Below are 20,148 nucleotides of genomic sequence, written 5' to 3' on the forward strand. Positions count from 1 at the left end.
AATATATGGATCTGTTTTCAGGTACAAGTGACACCTAAATTAAGAACCTAGAATAATTTTAGAACTGAAGAATTCCTTGAGTAAATTTATCCAACTGACCCCCACATAACCCAGAAGTTATATGATTTACCCTTTTAATTAGTAGAAATTAGTAGTCTTTTAATTAGTAGAAAACCTAGAATTCTAGCATGTTATTTCTACTCACTGTGAAAAAGAGCTCCTTTGAATTATCAACAAACCATAATTCACAAATAGAGTAATTTTTAGTAAGCTGTCTTATGAAAATCACTATTTGGGGACTTTTTTTTTTTTTTTTTTAAAGATTTTATTTATTTATTTGTAAGAGAGAGAGAGTGAGAGCGAGCACAGGCAGACAGAGTGAAAGGCAGAGTCAGAGGGAGAAGCAGGCTCCCTGCGGAGCAAGGAGCCCAATGTGGGACTCGATCCCAGGACGCTGGGATCATGACCTGAGCCGAAGGCAGCTGCTTAACCAACTGAGCCACCCAGGCGTCCCTGGGGAATTTTTTCTAAGATAAAAAATGGCAATAACCACCAGGGAAATGTTTCACATGAAATTGATAAGTGACATTTTAAGGATTTTTTTTTTTTTTTTTTTTAGTCCTATTTCTCTTGTTCAATCAAATCTCCCTGCTGGAGAAGATATGTCTTCATGTATTTTCTCCACATATGCAAAATGTGAAGAAATGGACTGCCTTGACCAGGTGGGTGATTTTCTCTACAATCTGGCTTCTAGCAAGCCCAGAGACTTGATGTGAGTAGGAGGGAGGGAATGTTCCAGAATCTGCAGTGATTCCTTCCAGATGGAAATAAAATATCATTGCTTGCCTCCAAATCATCTCACCAGTTTCTCAGTTGGTGGAGCTTTAACTAACAATACAGAGGGTGGAGGGCGAATGGGATCCTCAACGTGTGTTACCTTGTGCAGCAACTTTTAAGTTCTGCCCATCCCAGACCATCTTCTCAGAGTGACATTTTGCTACTACTCAGGTGAGTGACTTACGATATGCTGACACCAAGCTTTTAGGTAACTATTACCCTCTTCCTGAGAATACCTGTGTTCCTGAAAGGGTAAAGACACACTTCACTCGAGGTGCCTGGGTGGCTCAGTGGGTTGAGCCGCTGCCTTCGGCCCGGGTCATGATCTCAGGGTCCTGGGATCGAGTCTCGCAACGGGCTCTCTGCTCGGCGGGGAGCCTGCTTCCCTCTCTCTCTCTCTCTCTCTGCCAGCCTCTCTGCCTACCTGTGATCTCTCTCTGTCAAATAAATAAATAAAATCTTAAAAAAAAAAAAAAGACACACTTCACTCTGGGTTCCTAATTTTTATAGCTCCTTGTGTCAGCTTAAAAAATGTAATTTTCTCTTTTCTGTTTTGATGACTGTTGGAATGTATATTACGCTATGAAAGTAAGTATCTCAGATAGCTAGGAATGCCCATTCATTATTTAGAGTGGTAGTTCTCAAAGTACGGTCCTCCCTCGCTAATGGCTTTGCCTCATATTCACATGAGAAAATAAAAACCCTCAGCGGAAAGTCCTTCATCTTCCCACCTCCCATACAAATGGGCTGGTATCTAGGCCTGTCTTCTCTTTTTACTTTATTTTGCAGGAATTACCTACTCTGTGTCAAAGGGCTACCTTCACTTGTGCCCTGGACTCAAATCCTTAAGGACCTCCATCCATGAGTTAATTACCTTTGCTCTCTGTTGGGTCATTCTCATCAGCATATAATTTGCTCTAGTTTATCCTTTCTTTTTAAAACATCCTACCTTGATTCTGTATTGCTTCTCAGCTGTCTCATTTCTGTCTCATTTCTCTGCTCTTTTTTTAAAGCCAAACATCTTAGGGGTTGTTCCCACATGCTCACTTCATTTGACCTCTAATTCATCCTTTTATTTTTTGTATGTCTCTGTCAGAATTATCTAAATAGTGTAGACTCAAATGACTATAAGGAATTTTAAGACAAAGAGCAAATCCCTGGTCATCTTCATCTCCTCCCCCAGTTTTCCTTCCCTAGAAGCAACCATTCTGAAGTCTTTCAGGTGAATCTCTTGGTCCATATCTCTGTATCTTGAAATAACAAGATTGCCTGTATTGCTACTCATGGTCTTTATGTTTTAGGCAATATCTCTACTGGTTTCTCACTTTGGAAAATGAAGATTTATCCCTCTTTCTTCTTCTGTCACATCATACACACATGTGTACACACGCATTCATGTTTACGTTTCTATGACCAAGTATGTGTGATTTAGAGCTGAGCCAGGTAGTAAAACTATTACCATCCTTCCTTTCCACCATTGATAGTTTTACTCTGAAGATGGTTCCTTGTTTTTTCTTTCATTGTGTGTGTGTGTGCACGTGTGTGTGTGTGCGTGGTTTTCTTTGTAGCCTTCTTTATTGTTTATCTCTTCTTAAAAATAAGAAACCTGGTTTGCAAATAGTCATTTCCAGGAAACAAGCGTTTGCTTTGTGGGGTGCAACATGGAGATGACCAGTGGAACTGCTGAGCCGGTTTCCGGGGAACTGGCGTCTGTGGCACATGCCCTTTCTCTCCCAGCCGAGTCTTATGGCAACTATCCTGATATTGAGATGGCTTGGGCCATGAAAGCAATGCAGCATGCTGAAGTCTACTACAAGCTGATTTCATCAGTTGACCCACAGGTCTTGAAACTCACCAAAGTGGATGACCAAATCTATTCTGAGTTTCAGGAAAATTTTGAGAAACTCAGGATAGATATGTTGGATCCAGAAGAGCTCAAATCAGAATCAGCTAAAGAGCCCCCAGGATACAATTTTTGGCAATTGAAATTGCTCGGAACCGAGTATTTACAGTTTTACACCAGTGTTCATGACAAAGAAGAAGAGAAAGAAGGCAACCATGGAAGAGAGAAAGGAACTGACAGTGGATGGGCAGAAGAGAAAGGAGACATCAGAGAAAGAGAAAAAACAAAACCAACAAAGGAGAAGAAAAAGAGAAAGGAGCCAACAAAGAAATTAGCAAGAGTGGTGAAACAGCTATGTAAGGTAGACAAGGAATAGCACCCTGGAAGCTATGACCCAATTATGTCTACAGATACTATGATGCTACTTGCGCAGACCATGTGGTTAAATGTATCTCTTTGTGCAATTGAAAGACATAAAGAAGTACATCTTTCCAGCCTAATAATCAAGAGCTACTTTTGTTGTTCTCTTGTCTGAACCAGCTTAGAGACTATTAGGGTGTTAGTTGAGCATTTCTTGGTATAGTGTTTCTTGGTTCTCACCACTGGTCAAGTAAGAAATTTTACAAATAAATTTCTTTTGGTTCTTAAAAAAAAAAATAAGAAACCTCTCAGGCGCCTGGGTAGCTCAGTCAGTTAAGCATCTGCCTTCAGCTCAGGTTATGGTCCTGGAATTCAGCTCTGCATTGGGCTCCCTGCTCAGCAGGGAGCCTGGTTCTCCCTCTCCCTCTCTCCCCCTGTTCATGCTCGTTTGTGCTTGCTCTTTCTCTCTCTCTCTCTCTCTCTCGCTGTCAAATAAAGTCTTTAAAAAAAAATAAGAAACCTCTTATGTAATTAAAGAGAGAGACATATGCCCTTGCTGCCTTTTTTTTTTTTTAAAGACTACTTCACTTGAGCTTAGCCAGAAGGCCAAATACTTCATAAGTGGTTACAGCAAACACTTCTGGTGCTGCATGCATATCCTCTCCACCCTTACTACTGTGGAACATACCATCCTGACTTCCACTGGTGAATAAACCTCCATTCTTTGCATGAAGGCTCTCTGTGGGACCAGTGCTCTTTCTGCTTACGTGGATTGCACCCAAAATTACCAGGGAAAGAACACTCCACTTCCTACGAGTAGTCCTTGAATAATGACTGAAGGGAATAATGCCAGCTCTCTCCTCTCAGGTAACCTATTTGGAAGCACGTATTCAATCTCAGAGTTGCTCAATGGGGTTAAGCTCCAGTTACCTACAATGGCTGCTTTATTGACTTCCTTCATGTTCCTGAATCATGTTCCCACTCTACTAATGGTGTTTCCTGGGCTCACTTCCCAAATAAATGACTTGTACTCAAATACTTCTTTCCATGCCCTGCTTCTTGAACAACACAGATTAGGACAATCAGTGCTGAGTATTTCTTATTATATCATATTTTAAGATACCTGATATGTGCCCCAGTTTCAGAAGATGCTAAAATTGGTAAGTAGGTGCAGGTGGTATCAGCCTAATTCCTCTATTATAAAATCACCTTTCCTACTTGTATTAGTCAGAGTTTTCCAGAGAAACAGAACCAATAGCATGGATAGACAGAGATTTAGTGTAAGGAACTGGCTCACGTGATCACGGAGGCTGAGATGTCTCATGATTTGTAGTCAGCAAGCTGAAGACCCAGGAGAGCAGTCGGTATGGTTCCACTCCAAGATCCAAAGCCTGAGAATCTGAAGAGCTGATGGCCTATGTTCCAGTCTGAAAGATAGAGGGCGTAAGCCCCAAAAGCCAATGTTTCAGTCGGAGTCTGAAGACAGGAAAAAACCAACATCTTAGCTCAAAGAGGTGAGGGAGGATTTCCCTCTAACATGCAGAGGAGTCACCTTTTTGTTCCAATCACGCCTTCCACAGGCTGGATGAGGCCCACCCACATTTGAGAGAGCAATCTACTTAGTCTACTGATTCAAATGTTAATCTCATTCAGCGACACTCTTCAACAAACTCACCCAGTATAATGTTTAACCAAATATCTGGGCACCCGGTCATCCATTAAGGTTGATACCTTAAAATTAACCATCACACTATCTTTCATGGAATACTTTTAGCAGACACTAAGGGTTATTGACTATATTAATTACCTCATCAGGTGTTTCAAATGGCGATTTTTCTTTTTCTTTTCTTTCTTTCTTTATTTAAATTTTAGGTAGTTAACATAGTGCAACCAATATTGGTTTCTGGAGTAGAATTCAGTGATTCATCACTTATACATAACACCCAGTCCTCCTAACAAGTGTCCTCCTCACTACCCATCAAAAATGGTGATTTTAAAATGTTAACATTCTGGGGTGCCTGGGTGGCTCAGTGGGTTAAGCCACTGCCTTCAGCTCAGGTCATGATCCCAGGGTCCTGGGATCGAGCCCCGCATTGGACTCTCTGCTCAGCAGGGAGCCTGCTTCCCCCTTTCTCTCTGCCTGCCACTCTGCCTACTTGTGATCTCTGTCAAATAAATAAATAAAATCTTTAAAAAAATGCTAACATTCCTTCTGCATTTATTAGTTAAAATTTTATCAGTATAAACTGTTCTTCATCAACTATTTGATTACCCTGAAATACAGCTTGTATGGAAAGGGAATGAGAGGGTCATCTGGATGGCTCAGTTGGTTGAACGTCTGCCTTCAGCTCAGGTCATGATCCCAGAGACCTAGGATCAAGTCCCGCATTGCACTGGGCTCCTCACTCAGCGGGTAGCCTGCTTCTCCCTGTGCCTGCTCTTCTCTTTGACAGATAAATAAATAAAATCTAAGAAAAAAAAAAAAGGAAGCATGCCATAAATGTGTCCTTTTTGATGTCTTACTTTTCTAAAAAGTTATCATTAATATAACCCCAAACTCCTTTTCAGTTGTCTGAATCATTTTCAGTAAGGTCATTTCCATCAGAAGCTCTATTCATTTTGTCTTCTTAAACAAGGCTTTCCAAGTGCCTTCTGACTCCTTGGAGAGCCTTCTGACTGAGTATCCTCTAGACCCAGTACCTGGCAGTCATCCCTGGATCTTCCTTTACCATCAACCTGGGAATTCCCTTTGGGCTGTCTCCTGTGTGGAAACTCCTGTTTTCTGAATGCCATGTCTCCTTTTTTCCCCATTTAAGCAGAGCATATCTTCCATTATTTCCTTGAGAAAGGATGTAAAACTCTAGGTTGGAAATTCTTTTCTTTTGGAACTCTGAAAGTATTGGTCTATTTGTCTTCTAGCTCTCGGTGTTTTTATTGGTACCCTCAATTAATTTTTATTCCTGACTGTTTTTGAACTTTCCTTCTCTCTGGAAGCTTATAGGGTTTCCAAACAACAGTACTGTGTTTGTATGTTCAATTTTTATCCACTGAGCAGGCAGTAGGGAAAGACTCAAGTCCTTCACTTCTAGTATATTTTGTTGAATAGTTTCCTTGGTTATTTCTTCTTGTGATTTTTCTCTTTCTGGAATTCCTAATATTTGGATGTTGGGTTTCCTGGACTGTTCTTTCTTTTAAAAATTCTATTTCTATTTTGGGGGATTTTTGCTCTGCATTCACGAGGTATCTTCACCTTCTCTTCCACTCCTGCTATCTTGTGTTTAATTTCCAAGAACCCCATTTTGGTTTTGAATACTTACGGCATTTTCATTTCATTGATAAAGCCTTTAATATGTAGCTTTAAAATTACTCCTTAAAAATTATAACAACAAAGCTATTATCACCAAAAGCGTAAACCTTTAATATCAAGAATCCAGGGACTTCAAATTTTCTCTCTTGCTATATACATTAAAAATTCTTCTCTATATGAGTCGGTGGTCAAATATATTCCATACATTTAATTAGTTAATTAATTATTTTTTAAAGATTTTATTTATTTGAGAGAGAGAGAGAGACAGAGAGTGACAGAGGTAGCAAGAGAGAGCAGGAGCGAGGAGGAGAGGGAGAAGCAGAGTCCCCACTGAGCAGGGCCCAACATGGGGCTCAATCCCAGAACTCTGGGTTCATGACCTGAGCCAAAGGAAGATGCTTAACTGAGCCACCCAGGCACCCCAAATTCCATATACTTTAATTGCTTAATAGTTATCTTAAGTTTCCTTTTCATCTTTAGTTCTTCATTTATCCCCCTTTAATTGAATTATTTGAGAATCAGGTCATTATAATGTAGGATTTTCCACAGTTTGGATTTAATTGCTTGCATTTATGGTGATTTAACACCTTCCTCTTTCCTCTGCATTAACTGTAAACTAGGTAATTAGGCCTGAAAGCTTGTTTAGAATCAGGATTGACTGTGAAGGGGCATTAATAGTACAGGGGGCAAAAAATCATAGTACAATACAAAATCAATAGTACAGGAGGCAAAAAAAGTTCTGATGTTCTTTATTTTCATGATGTTAGCAACCATGAGCATCATTGTCTTTATCCATTATTTCATTAGAAGGCAAAAATGGTGATATCATAATCCTCTCTTCCCTTCTTCATTTATTAGCTATATTTCTACAAGGAGAACTTCCTCTCATCAATGTTTTAAAAAGGTTTATCTATTTTAGAGAGAGAGTGTGTGCATGATGGGCAGAGGAGGATGGAGACAGACTTTCAAGTGAATCTGTACTCAGCACAGAGCTTGACAGGGGGCTTAATTTCAAGACCCTAAGATCATGACCCAAGCTGAAACCAAGAGTTAGATGCTTAACCAACTGTGCCACCCAAGTGCCCCTCTCATCAATTTTTTCACTATATGACTTACAGTTAATGCAGAAAAGGCAGGGTACATGTTTAATTCTTTCTTTTATTGGTTTTCAAAATAATGAGTTGGTTCTCTAGCATCCTCCAAAGCTGACAATGAGTTTTCTTCTAATTATCATCATATCAACATCTACATTTAAACATATTTTATTTGTGTCAATACCTTATAGTTATTATCCCTTTATTGGTCTAATCTGATTTTGCCATCTTTGATGTGAAAGAAGCCAACTTCTTGAAGTTGGCTTCTGAGTCCTTCTGACATAATCCTGTGGTTTTTGTTGTGTTTAATTCTAGCGTTTCTTGATAATTTCCTTGTTTCTGGTTTGACAAAGTGTTACAGGCTCATTCGCATGACTGATGCCTGGACTCATGAATTTGAACTGAGACTATCGAAGTAGACACATAATATAATTTAACTCTAAAAATGTCTTTCATTGGAAAATCTCAGAATTATGGACTGAGAAGCAATAAGCACACCTAGAAGCCAGATTGTGCTGTCTTTATATCATTTCCCTCTAAATATCATTTTGTAGAACTCGTTGGAAAAATGGCTCATTCCAAATGCGGTGCTGTGTTCTCATTTGAACTTCCAAGTTCATTCCTGTTACTGGCAGAATTGAGAATTATATTGAAATTCAGTTCTGTATGTAGACTTCAAATGGAACATCCCCTAGCAAAAGCTATAGGGAACCACTGATATTTTACATGGTTAAGTAAACAAAGTTAGATTTCCATTTTAGAAGTACTCTGACAGCAATTCAAGAATGGTGTGTGTGAGGGTGTGGGCAGCCGCTGCACAGGTGGGAGGATGCCTAGTAAAGGGTATTAGTTGTGATTCATCTTGGCAAGGCCTCATAAAACACAGCAACAGTGGGAGAAATAGAGAACTTATTTCCTAGCTTTTATTAAGTAACAACTTCAGGTCTTTGTGACTGAAGATCGTGTATGTGTGGAGGGGCACGGGAGGGTGGGAGGTAGAGAGTACGAGAAGCAGAGCTTCAGACAACTCTTTTCGTGCTGGGGAAAGCTGTGGGAAAGTCCTTAGAGTAATGAGATGGGGGCGAGAACCCGAAGAGGAAGCTCCCCCATATCCCAGCCCATTTTCCTATTAACTAGTCCTGTAATAATTAGGTGAACTTGAAAATGTCCACGGGTGGGCTACCCTGTGGTAACCAGCAGACTTCCCTAAGCCTGGATTTCAGTCCTCTTAAGAATTTCCGGAAAAGCTAGTAAATAGTAGCCCGTTTGGCCTATCGGATGAGAATCACTGGACGGAAATCTCCGGCTATGAAGAGCGGTCTCCAAGTGGGAAGGAGGCACCTTGCAGATAACCAAGAATCCCAGTCAAGATATTAATTATTGATGACCAAGGATGAGGTATTGACTGTTTTTTGAAGTTGTGCGCCGCTGAGCAGAATTTTAAAGCCACTAGGCGGAACGTGTGACGAATGAGCTGTTCGGTCAATCATTTCTTCTCTTTGTGAGGCTGTAAAATCCCTTTTTAAATGTCACCAGGGTGACAAGGATACCAATTGGGCACACAGGAGACCGGCAGCCAAGCTAAAGGAGGAAAAGCTAGAGGGGCAAGAGACTACATCAGTGTCTTCTCCCAACCAGCATCGGCTGAAAGGGAGCCCAGCACGCTAAAAGCTGAGAGCCAGGTATCTCCTTTGCCCTTCCGTGGGCAGCCAGCGCCTGCCACTCGCTTCCAGACTCAGCGCCTGCGCAGCACGAGGGGGGAAGCTGAGGAGAAGCCAAGAAACTTCCACGACTACCTTCCCAGGCCCCGCCCCTTTCTCAGAATCGAGAGGGAGGAGCGTCGCGCGAGCTCCGAGCTCTAAAGCCCCGCCCCCAACTCTGGCCTAAGGTTCGCGCCCGCCGGTTCGCCCCTCCCTACATACCTCAGCTCCAGACCCATTTCGGAGGCGCGACCGACGCGCCACGCAGGAGGCACGAGCACGAGCGCGTGCGTACGTAAGCGCGCGCCGACCCCAGCGCGAAGAGGCCCCGCCTTCCCGTCCCGCCCCCTCCGGCCTCTCCTCCTGCTACGCTCGGGGAGGTGAGGATCCCGGCACCCGCGCGCACTCGGCGGTATGGAGGTCCCTGGGAGCCTGTGCAAGAAAGTCAAGCTGAGCAATAATGCGCAGAATTGGGTGAGTCGGGGCAGCGGAGCGAAGGAGGCTCTGCGAGGCTGTGGCTGCAGCTCGTTCCGGAGCCGCTGCTTTCCTCCCGCCTCCTCTGCATCCTCCGTGGACTCGGGGATGGTACCCGAGGCCGCGGCGCCTCCCAGCTGGAGCGGTGGGGGTACCAGACGGGCTGGCGCGGCGGGGGTCTCCGGCTGGGCGCGGTGTGCGGTCCGACCCACCTTCTGGGGGCGAAGAATGCCCTCTTCCCCAGCTCCTCGGCTCCGAAGAGACCTGGAAGATAATCTTTTGAGAGTGAGCTGTCGGCTGCTGAAGCGTAAACCCCCGACGGCGGGTGCTGCCCGCATCCCTTGAAGTGGCCTGAAGGTCTGTAGAGGAGGCGGAGGCGGAGGCGGGCGCGTTTGGTGCGTTCTGGTTTTTCTTGGCTCTGCCGGTGCACTTAGCCCAGGTTTGGATCCATCTCCACGTCTTTCCATTTCTGAGTTTCAGTGTGAAGGGAGAGTACCCAACAATGTGGCCATTCATGAGTTGAGACTGCTCTGAACTGAGGTTCTTTGTGGCTCGGTATTAAATTGGAATGTCTAACAAATAACATGATGGAGTTTTAAGGACTCGATTTCTGGAGACAGTAAGGTATGGGAAGACTAATGGTTTATAACGTTTAGCAAGAACTGCCGGTTGGATTTGATGGTCTAGTGCTGTGCCCTCAGAAGGTTGCTTCCTTCCTTAATTCTTTGATGATCAACAGCCTTAAGATTTTGTAAGTATAGAGCAGATTGCAGTGGGGGAGGGGGAGGCAGTGTCCAACTTTTGAGTCAGGAAAGGAAATGGTTTTCAATTTACATGGGTTTTTATTTCACAGTACAATACCATCACGAGGTTTAATTTTAAATGCAGCCTTGCGAACTTGCATCATTACCCTTGATGAGTCAAATTAAAAAAAAGCCGTTTCAGGCAAATACTCGTTTGAAGTCGTAATTTACCATATCGGTTCTTACCAAGGATTCTCATCTGATTCCTTTCTCCTTTTAACATTAACATGATAAGCAGGGAAAGGAGATAAAGGTGAATTACAACACTGGAATGAGCATTGGGCTACTGGCATGGGCTTTGGTTCCAGCTTTGTCATTTGGTAGCTGAGTGCTCTAAGGGAAAACCATCTATCTCTTTGAATTTCAGCCTACTTAACAAGGATGTAATAGTGTGCATTTCACTGGGCTGTTTCGAGGAGTAAACAAAATAATGAATTTGAAGTTTCGATGAAATCACTACCATGTAATTTAATATTGCTCCTGTACCTTGAAGTAGTTCCTAGTTAGGGAAATAAGGTTGACTAAATTAAGGTATTTACAGATAATTTTAGTTACACCATCCATTATTTATTAACTGTTGCTGAATAGGTGTGTGTTCTTTGTAGAGACCTGTGCTGTTCATGGAGAAGATGAAATATGAGGGACTCCATGCTTACCTTCCAGTTGCTCATGGCCTGGTTGGGCTTGTAAGTGGCATTTGCCAGGTGATGAATATATCTGACCACAGTGAGTGGTGCAAGACATGTTTTATTGAAATTTAGAGCAGAGATTAGTTTATCCTGGGTGTTTGGGGAGGGTTTATGGAGGTGAAATGTACTCAGATTTGTGAGTCAGAGGGACACTGAATAAATAAGGGCTAGGAATAAGAATTAATATTATTTTTACTCCAGGAACATTGAAGAAACCTGTTTACTCTGGGGAATTTTTTTTTTTTTGGGGGGGGGAATTTTTTAAAAAAATATTTTTATTTGGGGCGCCTGCATGGCTTGGTGGGTTAAGTCCTCTGCCTTCTGCTCGTGGTCCCGGGGTCTTGGCCTTGAGCCCCGCATCGGGCTCTCTGCTCAGTGGGGAGCCTGCTTACCCCCTCTTTCTGCCTGCCTCTCTGCTTACTTGTGATCTCTGTCTGTCAGATAAATAAATAAAATCTTAAAAAAATATATATATATTTATTTATTTGAGAGAGGGGCAGAGGGAGAGAATCTTTAATCAGACTTCCTCCTGAGCATGCCACCCATCTTGGGGCTTCCTCTCCTGACCGCGAGATCATGACCTTGGCCTAAACCAATAGTTGAACACTTAACTGACCGAGTCACCCAGTCGTCCCAACTCTGGAGAATTTTTATTGAGGATTGGAGTGACGTTTGAATGGGTAAGGTGGGGCTTTGCTGAGTTAAGACTTGATTCTGTGGGAAATTTTTGAGGAGGCTAGAATTTTTAATTTTATGGGCCTTAGAAGTCTTTTTTTGCCCCAATAGAGAACATCCCTCATATTTCCCTTTCACATACTTAAGTCAGCTGATAGACACTAGTGTAAAGAACACATCCATACAGTTTTAAGTTTCCATCATATGATGAAATTGAATTTCTAGGAAGCCTGGGCTGCTGAGGAAATTAAATACTGCTAGAGCCCAGATGTGGAAGCCCTGGAGAACAGACAGGGTTATAGTGAGGTTTTAATGAGTTAATAGATTTGAAGCATGCCTAGTGCATGAGCACTATTTAAGTTTTTCTTGGTATGAATTCAAGTGTGAGGGTACAAAGAGCCAGACTAAGGTGGTGGGGGGAATAGTAGAATAGGTGCGTTAAAAACACTCAAAGAAGAGTAAGAAGGAGCTAACTAGAATTAGGGGATGAAAGAGGGAGGCTGGTTAAAAGTTGATCCTGAGGTTTTAGTCCTGGGAAATGGGGAGAAGGGTGGTGACATGCTGGGAAATGGGGAAGTGAGTTGGGGGCTGGAGTAATGGTGATAATAGTTAAACACTGAAGGAGAGTTACTGTGTACCTGATACTGCCTGAAATGTTTTACCTAAATTAACTTACTGAGTTTTTGCAGCATTTCTGAAGTGGGTTTCATGAGAGATAGTCCTTTAAAGCTGCCTGGGCTCAGATCTGGGCTCCACTATTTACTAATCATGTGATCTTTGGCTAGTCTCTTACTTTCTCTGTATCTGTATCTTTATCTCTATAACATGGAAATGCTAGTCTTACTGGGGTGTTGTGAAGATTGAAAGGCACTAATGATGAAGTCCCTGAACCTAAGTCAGGTTCGGTGGGGTGAGGAGGTTCGGAGCCGACGACTAAAGAAAGAATTCTTAAGACGTCATTGGTGCAAAATGGTGGTTTATTAAAGCACGGGGACAGGACCCGTGGGCAGGAAGAGCTGCTGCGCTGGGTTGTGAAGGTGGGCATGTTATATACCCCACGGTTGGGGGGAGGTGGTGAAGGAATGGGAGATTTCGACAGAGTTCTCACATGCTAGGGAGGGCCTACAAGGTGCGGGGGGGGGGGGAGTCTTTGCCCTTATGGCTTGATCAATGTCGTCTTTAGGTCAGGCACTAACATCAAGATAATGGGGGATTCTTGGTGGGGCATTATGATCTGGCTATCATTTACATTCCCTTCTACCCCAGTCTCCTCCAGTTTATGGTGGGAGGGGGACATTAGGGCTTCAGGAACCAAGAGTTATTTGCCTCTGGAAATTTGTGCTATTGATAAGGTAACCTCCCTGTTTAGGTCTCTAGGACATCTTGTAGGGCAAGGGAGATTGCTGTTCTGCAGGATTGCGATCCCTGCAAGTTAACTATTTATCGTTTTATGGCAGTCAGGGGTGCCTGAGGAATGCTACACATATGGAGGGGAGCGGGTGAAGAGGGGGTGCAAGGCGCCAGCTTTTGCTTTGTCCTCAGCCATCCTCCTGCTCCCTCATCACTAATATAAGAAAAACGCTTAGAACAGTGTCTGGCATACAGTAAGCATTATGTCTGGTTCTTATTTATTTATTTATTTATTTACAGTTACCCTCTTCATTACAAGTAATATTTCTACATTACAGATGAAGAAACTGAGGCACAGAGAGATCGTAGAATTTGTTAGTGGTGGATCCAGTTTTCAGCTTGCTGAGTGTGAGGGACAGCTTTAGTAGATATGCTTTCCAGTAGAAATATAACGTGACACATATATAGTTTAAAATTTTAGAGGGCGCATTACAGAAAGTGAGAAGAAACAGGTTGAAATAAATGTTAATAATGTATTTTATTTACCCCACCATATCTAAAAGTCATTTCAATATAAATGTAACTTCAATTCTACCATAATCAACATAAAATTACTAAGATATTTCACTTACATGTATATTTTACATGTGCACATCTCTGTTCTGACCAGCCTCTTTTCAAATACTCAGTAGGAACATGTGGACAACACAACGGTAGGGACTGAATTGGGTTAAGGTTGGAAATAAAGATTTAATTGTTAAATTTGAGTTAGAGAATACAGTGAAAAAAGAGAGTAAGTCCTAAGCTTTGCGTAGTATCTCCTGTGAAAGAGCAGGTAAAAGCAGTGGATTCAGGAGAGATAGGCAAAGACATGGGAAAATGTCATGTTACAGGATTGGGAATGTTAATTAGTATTACAGGAAGGTGTCTCCATACGTCTACAAGAATGGGAAAGAGAAATCAGGAGTGAACTTGCTCCATTAGCTTCCTCTTAGCTCAGTCCAACAAAGCACTGGATGTAATGAATATCATTCTCCATCTGATAGAGCCTTTCTCCAATGGGATCAGCTTTTATCTGCCCTTGGGAGGAGTGTGTTAGCTGGGCTGAGGGAAATGTGGGGCACTCAGTTCAGGCCCAAGTTTCTTTACCCACTTGGTAAAATCATGTTGGCTTGAATTACTTGCTTGGACCTGCCTCATGATGGAGTTGGAGCCTCCTGCCCACAGAGTCATCTGACATTCGGAAGCACATATAGTCTCACTGTGGTTTGGCTTATCATTCCCCTCTCTCCCACCACTCCCCAATTTTCCATAGCTCCCTATCTCCAGCCTCAACATCCCTTCCATCCTTTCCATCCTCATGGTTTTACACAAGCCCTTTCCTTCTGCCTGAGATGCCTGTTAGCCTTTATTACTTACTAAAATCTTCAGAGCGGTGGGCTACTTTACCATATGGCATGGCTCTTCTCTGTGCACACACTCTTGCATGTTGCTGAATTGTTACACCCTTGTATTATGTTGCATGCTGCTATTACCATAGATTATGTAGTGAGATTTCATTACAGATGTGCTGTGTCTACACTTTGCTCATACAGCAGGATGGGGATAAGGCGTATTGTATAGAGTAAGCTTTGGTGCTTCAGTTATGAAAAGCCTATACAACATTAATATCTCTGCATAGCTTAAGTTAGAGAATGAACTCCATACATGGTAGGGCTCAAATTACAGTTTTGTCATTAACCACCTGTGTGATCATGGGTACATTACCTAATGCGGCTGAGCCTCCCTCTCCTCAAAGGTAAAAATGTGGATAATAAAACAGCTTATAGTGGGGATAATAGTACATCCCTTCTGGTGTTGCCATAAGGTTTAAATAAGTCATTGTATTTGAAGCACAGTGGTGGTACCTGGCACATGAGCAGTATTTAAGGTGTTCTTGTTATTATTTATCAAATATTTAATATCATCTTTGTGCAAGCTTTGTTCTAGGTACTAGGGACACAGTGGTAAAAAAAAAAAATCCTACCCACTCTCATGGATGTTGCATTTTCTGTAGCAGGGAGTTAATTGAAAGGTAAACGAATGAATAAGGTAATTTTTCCTTTTACTGGTTCTACCTTTTCGAGCCATTTGTTCCTTATAGTGCTATATGCCTTTCCTAGAAGGGCAGTAGCCCTTTCTAGATTTGGGGGAAGACCGAGGTGGAACAAAAAGAAATGAGCCTGCAGATATGGAACACACAGCTGATGAAAAGCTGGGAAGAGGCCAGTATATTCATTCTTCAAAACATTGGTCTGACTGTGGTCAGACGTAGGTATTGATCTTCCTTCTGGAAGTCAGGGAGATGCTGCTGGAAAAATTGCATAAAGAAGAGGGAAACAAAAAACAAAGAGGAAAAGCCTCTACCAAGAATGGACTCTTTATGTTGACTAACACCAATAACAAGGATGATAGCAAGGTCTGGATCTGTGTTGTCTGACCTGATAGTTGCTAGCCACGTGTGGCAACTTAAATTTAGTTAAAATTAAGTGAAATAAAGAATTCTCCTTCATTGCATTCACCCCATTTCACATGCCACATTGCCTGTGGATCTAGTGACCAGTGTTTTGGGCAGTGCAGTATAGGACCTTTTCATGGTCTCGGAAGGTTGAACAGGGCAGGTCTAGATAATACCTTTGGGATGGCTGCCAACAGGTTTTTCTACTCTCTGTGTATTTATGTATTCATTTTTACTTTTAGGGGAAGGAAATATCAAGCTAGTGGCTTCTTTGGAATCCTGCTTCTGGGCGATTCTGCAGCCCTGACTTCTGGTAGGGTACCACAGTGTTCGCCTTCCCTTAGCAGATCTGTGGCTCTCAGTGTGAATTATGAAATGAGCTTTGCCTGGGTCTGTTACATTGACTTTTGAGGGGTAGTCCTCTACCTCAGCGGTTCTCAACCAGGTAAAATTCTGCCACTCCTAAGGGGGTTTTTTGGTGACGTCTGGAGACAGTTATGTTTGTTATGTGTGTGCGCACGCACACACTGTGGGGCTTCTGGCATCTGTTGGATAGAGGCCAGGGAAGCTGCTAGACATCCCACGGAACATAGGTTAGTGCCCACAACAGATAATTACCTGATTCTAAAAGTCATTAATGCTGAAATTGAGAAACACTATTTTATCCTTGGCTTTGAGTAAGAAGAAGAGAAAAAAACTGCCCAACTGAAATGCAAACTTAGTAATTTAAAGTAAAATCTAGTTGATAATACCATTTTCTCATCCACCAGCATGGAAGTGACCATCTTTTGTTCTGAGACAGATCAATTATTTATAACATACTAATGACACAATAGTCAAACTCCAATCCTGAATCGTTTTGAAAGCAAGTTCCTAAGTAATTTAAGTGAAGAGAGTAACTTCCTTTTGGTATTTACCTAAGTGGTAGTTATTTCTGTGAAATACCGTTTAAGAATATAGTTCTTTACCAAGTGAGTTTTAACTGAATAAAAATTCCAGGAACTTCGTTTGATTCCATAGGTCTGGGGTGGAGCCTCAGATTCACTTCCTGACCGGAAACATCCTTCCAGTGAATGTGAATATTAGACATTTATAGAAGTCCAGTTTTTAATTTTTAGGTGAATGTAGCCATTATTCTGTCTCTTCTCTTTAGTTTCTTTGATGCTTGCATCCCTTACCTCAGTCTCTCATATGTTTGTACAGTTCGTTGTTTTTTCACTATATTCATGGAGTTGTATCACCATCACCAATATCCAATTTTAGAACATTTCATTGCCCCCAGAAGAAATCCCAAACCCATGAGCATTCATTCCCCTTCCTACCCCTTCCTCCCTCCTCTGTAACTCCTGACAACCAGTAATCTACTTTCTGTTTCTGGATTTCCCTATTCCAAACTTTCCTATAAATGGAATCATACAACCTATGGCCCACTGTGTCTGGCTTCTTTAACTTAGCATAATGTTTTCAAGGTTCATCCATGCTGTAGTGTGTTATCAAACTCCCTTCCTTCCGATGTTTGGATAATATTCCATTTTATGGATATATACCATTTTGTTTAACTGTTCATCAGTTGATGGACATTTGAGTTGTTTCTCTTCTTTGGCTATTATGGGTAATGTTGCTGTGAACATTCGTTACACGTTTTTGTGTGTACTCTCCTACGGCTTTAGTAGTTAATTTCAACTTCTGAGGGAGACGTTAGTGTATTTTTGTCTGCCCAGCTTCTGAGCTCTTTCTTATGTGTAGTTACTCTGGTGGGAGGCACAGGGGTCTGTCATGGTGTAAAGATTTCTTTACGTGTTTATAGTTTGTCTCCTCCTCTGAAATGATTTTATTTTATTTTATTTTATTTTATTTTATTTTATGTCTAGAAGTGTCTAGAAGGGATCAATCACCAAATAATCTTGGATTTATTTCTGACTTGTAGGAATCTCTTACAGCTGGGTTTTCCACCTGGAGGTCATCCAGGGGCCCTCCCATTAAAGGTATTAACATCATAAAATCCCCGTTAAATATTTAAATGTTACTTAATCTTTAAAACAGACCTGTTGGAGAGCTGTCATGTATATACAGAGCACATGCATGATATTTGACGGCAATCAGGTAAGCATACCAGGAACTTTGTTTGATTCCAAAGGTCTGGGGTGGACACGGAGATTCACTTCCTGACCGAAACATCCTAGTGTCTGCTGTGCGACATGGTTCGCCGTAGCAAGGTTTTAAGCGTAGCATTTTCAAATTTTCTCAGTCTTCAGGAATGTATGATCTAAACTTTTGCTGTTTGACTTTGGCTTGTTAATATTCAGAAGATTAACTTCGGTTGTCAGTAACTGCATGATGCGATCGGTAACTCTGTGAAGTAAAGGCTTCTCCTTGTGTGTACTCTACCATCTCTCCAGTGTATTCACGTGATACTCTGCCATCTCTCCATAGTACGTCTTGAAACATAAAAGAAACGAGCCTGTTATCATTTCAGAGATTCTCTTTAGGGACCACACTGTTTAGCAGTCAGTTTAAGAGGGGTGGTGGGGGGGGACGCCTGGGTGGCTCAGTTGGTTGAGTAGCTGCCTTCGGCTCAGGTCATGATCCCAGTGTCCTGGGATCGAGTCCCACATCGGGCTCCTTGCTCAGCGGGGAGCCTGCTTCTCCCTCTGCCTCTGCCTGCCATTCTGTCTGCCTGTGCTCACTCTCTCTCAAAAAAAGAGGGGTGGTGGGGTGACTGATGGATGTGGAGTCCAGAATTACTCTTGATATTTGGCATATGCTCTGTGCTTTTACAGATTTCACTTAAAAAGGCAGTTTTTCATCAGATCAAAGTAAACTCACAAGGCATACAGTTCTTTGAATGACATCATAGAAGAAGTTAATTTCTCCCATAGGGAAGTGTATAAAATAATAAAATCGCCCATGTGGAAATTAAGGTGGGTCAGAAAAGGTACCCAGGGCCACTTGTGTACATCATGGCAGACATTTGTAGAATGTGTAGAAAATGCACTCCACAAATATCAGAGGCCTTGTGATGTTAGCCTAGAAACAGGACTGATGGTTGTTCAGCCCCAAGTGGAGAAAGTGAGTAAATTCTCTTGGAATGAATTATCCCACTTCTGCTAGACTAAAGATTTCTGAATGTCAGTCAGCATTTCATTTGTAAGTTATACAGAGAAAACAAATCATGCTTTAAAATAAATGCCTCAGATCTAACTAGCACTGACTAGGCACACGGAAAGAGGTTGGGTACTGCGGAAAATAGAACTGTTAACTCATGTGCTTGACCTACCCTCTCAAGAAAGTCCAACTATATACACACAGAAAGGCAGCTGAAAGTATAAAACAGTCCCTAAAGAACAAATCATATGGGCAGTAAGTATTACAGGACTGCTGAGTATATGTACCAAGCCACATAAATGTTTCTACAAACCTCGCAGCCTCTTAAAGAAATTTGTAAGCCTGATTTCTCCGTCTTGTGGAGAGAAGCTCGGCCACTGAAGACAGAGAGTAGGAATATAGAATCACTCACTTGGCCTTAGTGACTCACTGATGTCCTTTCTCTGGTGGAATTCTAGGAAGGATTTGGCTAGCATGGGTGGAAAAGAAGGGAAGGGGGATTAAAAGAGTTTTTCTGTTGGAAGTGGCCTTTAGAGTCTTGGTAAAATTCAGGCATAATGCCACCACCTTGCCATTCCAGTAGTTTTTAAAAAAATGCACTTTGATTTACACTTTGAAACTGGGAGGTGGGGGATTGTGACAAATCTTTTTTAAGAGTGTTTTTTAATATGAAAAATGTCAAGCACACATAAACATTAAGCCTCCTTAGACTGCGATATCTGCTGCCAGAAGTTTTTTTAAAGGTTGGAGCAAGGAACCCTGAGGTAGCATTCTTTTCTCATGGTTAAAATGGACAGCCTCTGCTTATCTTTATTTTCTCCAGATCACATCCTCCATTGTTGATAGCTTCTCAGGTAATTTTGACATTCTACTCAATTTAAAAAGAAAAACAAGAGATATTTTACAGGGCCAGAATGAATTAAAATTCCTCCAGTACATGTTTCTTCTTGCCCTAAAGCAGAATAACTTGGAATAAACCCCAAAGCAAAATGACCCCAGTCAAACAGGTTCTGCCAGTGTAGGCAGTTAACTCACCAAGCACCCTCCTGAAACCACCCCCTCAACCCCCTCCCTCAGGCTCTGCTCCCTTCTCCCCAGGCAGCTGGGCTGGAAGCTGAACCTAGTGACTGATGGGAAGAGGTGTCACTGATTCCCAAGAGATGAAGACTTCCACATGCGGAACCTTGTTTTTGTTTAAGATCTTGGAAATGTCGAGCTGGAAAATAATGTTTGCTTCATTAGTTCATTGAAAAGAAATAGGTAGGGAGATCCATATTATAATTTTTTAAAAGTGATGATTGAATACGTAGAGCATAATTTTATTGGAAATGCGTTTGTTCATGAGATGATTAGTGGGGGAGGGGTGCAGTTTTTGTGGTGTGCCTGTTAAAAGAATTGTCAGATTGTCCCTTTG

At 42.0% G+C, this 20,148-nt stretch overlaps 1 protein-coding gene, 1 long non-coding RNA gene and 1 pseudogene across 2 annotated transcripts in view; 2 read left to right on the plus strand and 1 right to left on the minus strand.

Moving 5' to 3' along the window:
- Nucleotides 1-9,447, minus strand: part of LOC123393485 — a 58,020-nt gene extending 48,573 nt beyond the window's left edge. Inside the window, exons 1-2 of the long non-coding RNA XR_006608273.1 lie at nucleotides 9,364-9,447; nucleotides 4,338-4,467 (exon numbers count right to left, since the gene is read on the minus strand). This is a non-coding gene — a long non-coding RNA (uncharacterized LOC123393485). The remainder of the gene's footprint in view (nucleotides 1-4,337; nucleotides 4,468-9,363) is intronic.
- On the plus strand, nucleotides 2,482-3,327 carry LOC101693724 (annotated as a pseudogene).
- Nucleotides 9,448-9,478: 31 nt separating the features above from the next.
- The window catches only part of PAPSS1 (3'-phosphoadenosine 5'-phosphosulfate synthase 1), a 98,474-nt gene continuing 87,804 nt past the window's right edge, over nucleotides 9,479-20,148 (plus strand). The window contains exon 1 of the mRNA XM_004748115.3: nucleotides 9,479-9,615. Within this exon, the coding sequence (XP_004748172.1) occupies nucleotides 9,556-9,615 (60 nt within the window). The 5' untranslated portion in view covers nucleotides 9,479-9,555. The remainder of the gene's footprint in view (nucleotides 9,616-20,148) is intronic.

Source organism: Mustela putorius, unplaced genomic scaffold (assembly GCF_011764305.1).
Source record: "Mustela putorius furo isolate JIRA1106 unplaced genomic scaffold, ASM1176430v1.1 tig00000868_pilon_pilon_pilon, whole genome shotgun sequence".
NCBI lineage: Eukaryota > Metazoa > Chordata > Mammalia > Carnivora > Mustelidae > Mustela > Mustela putorius.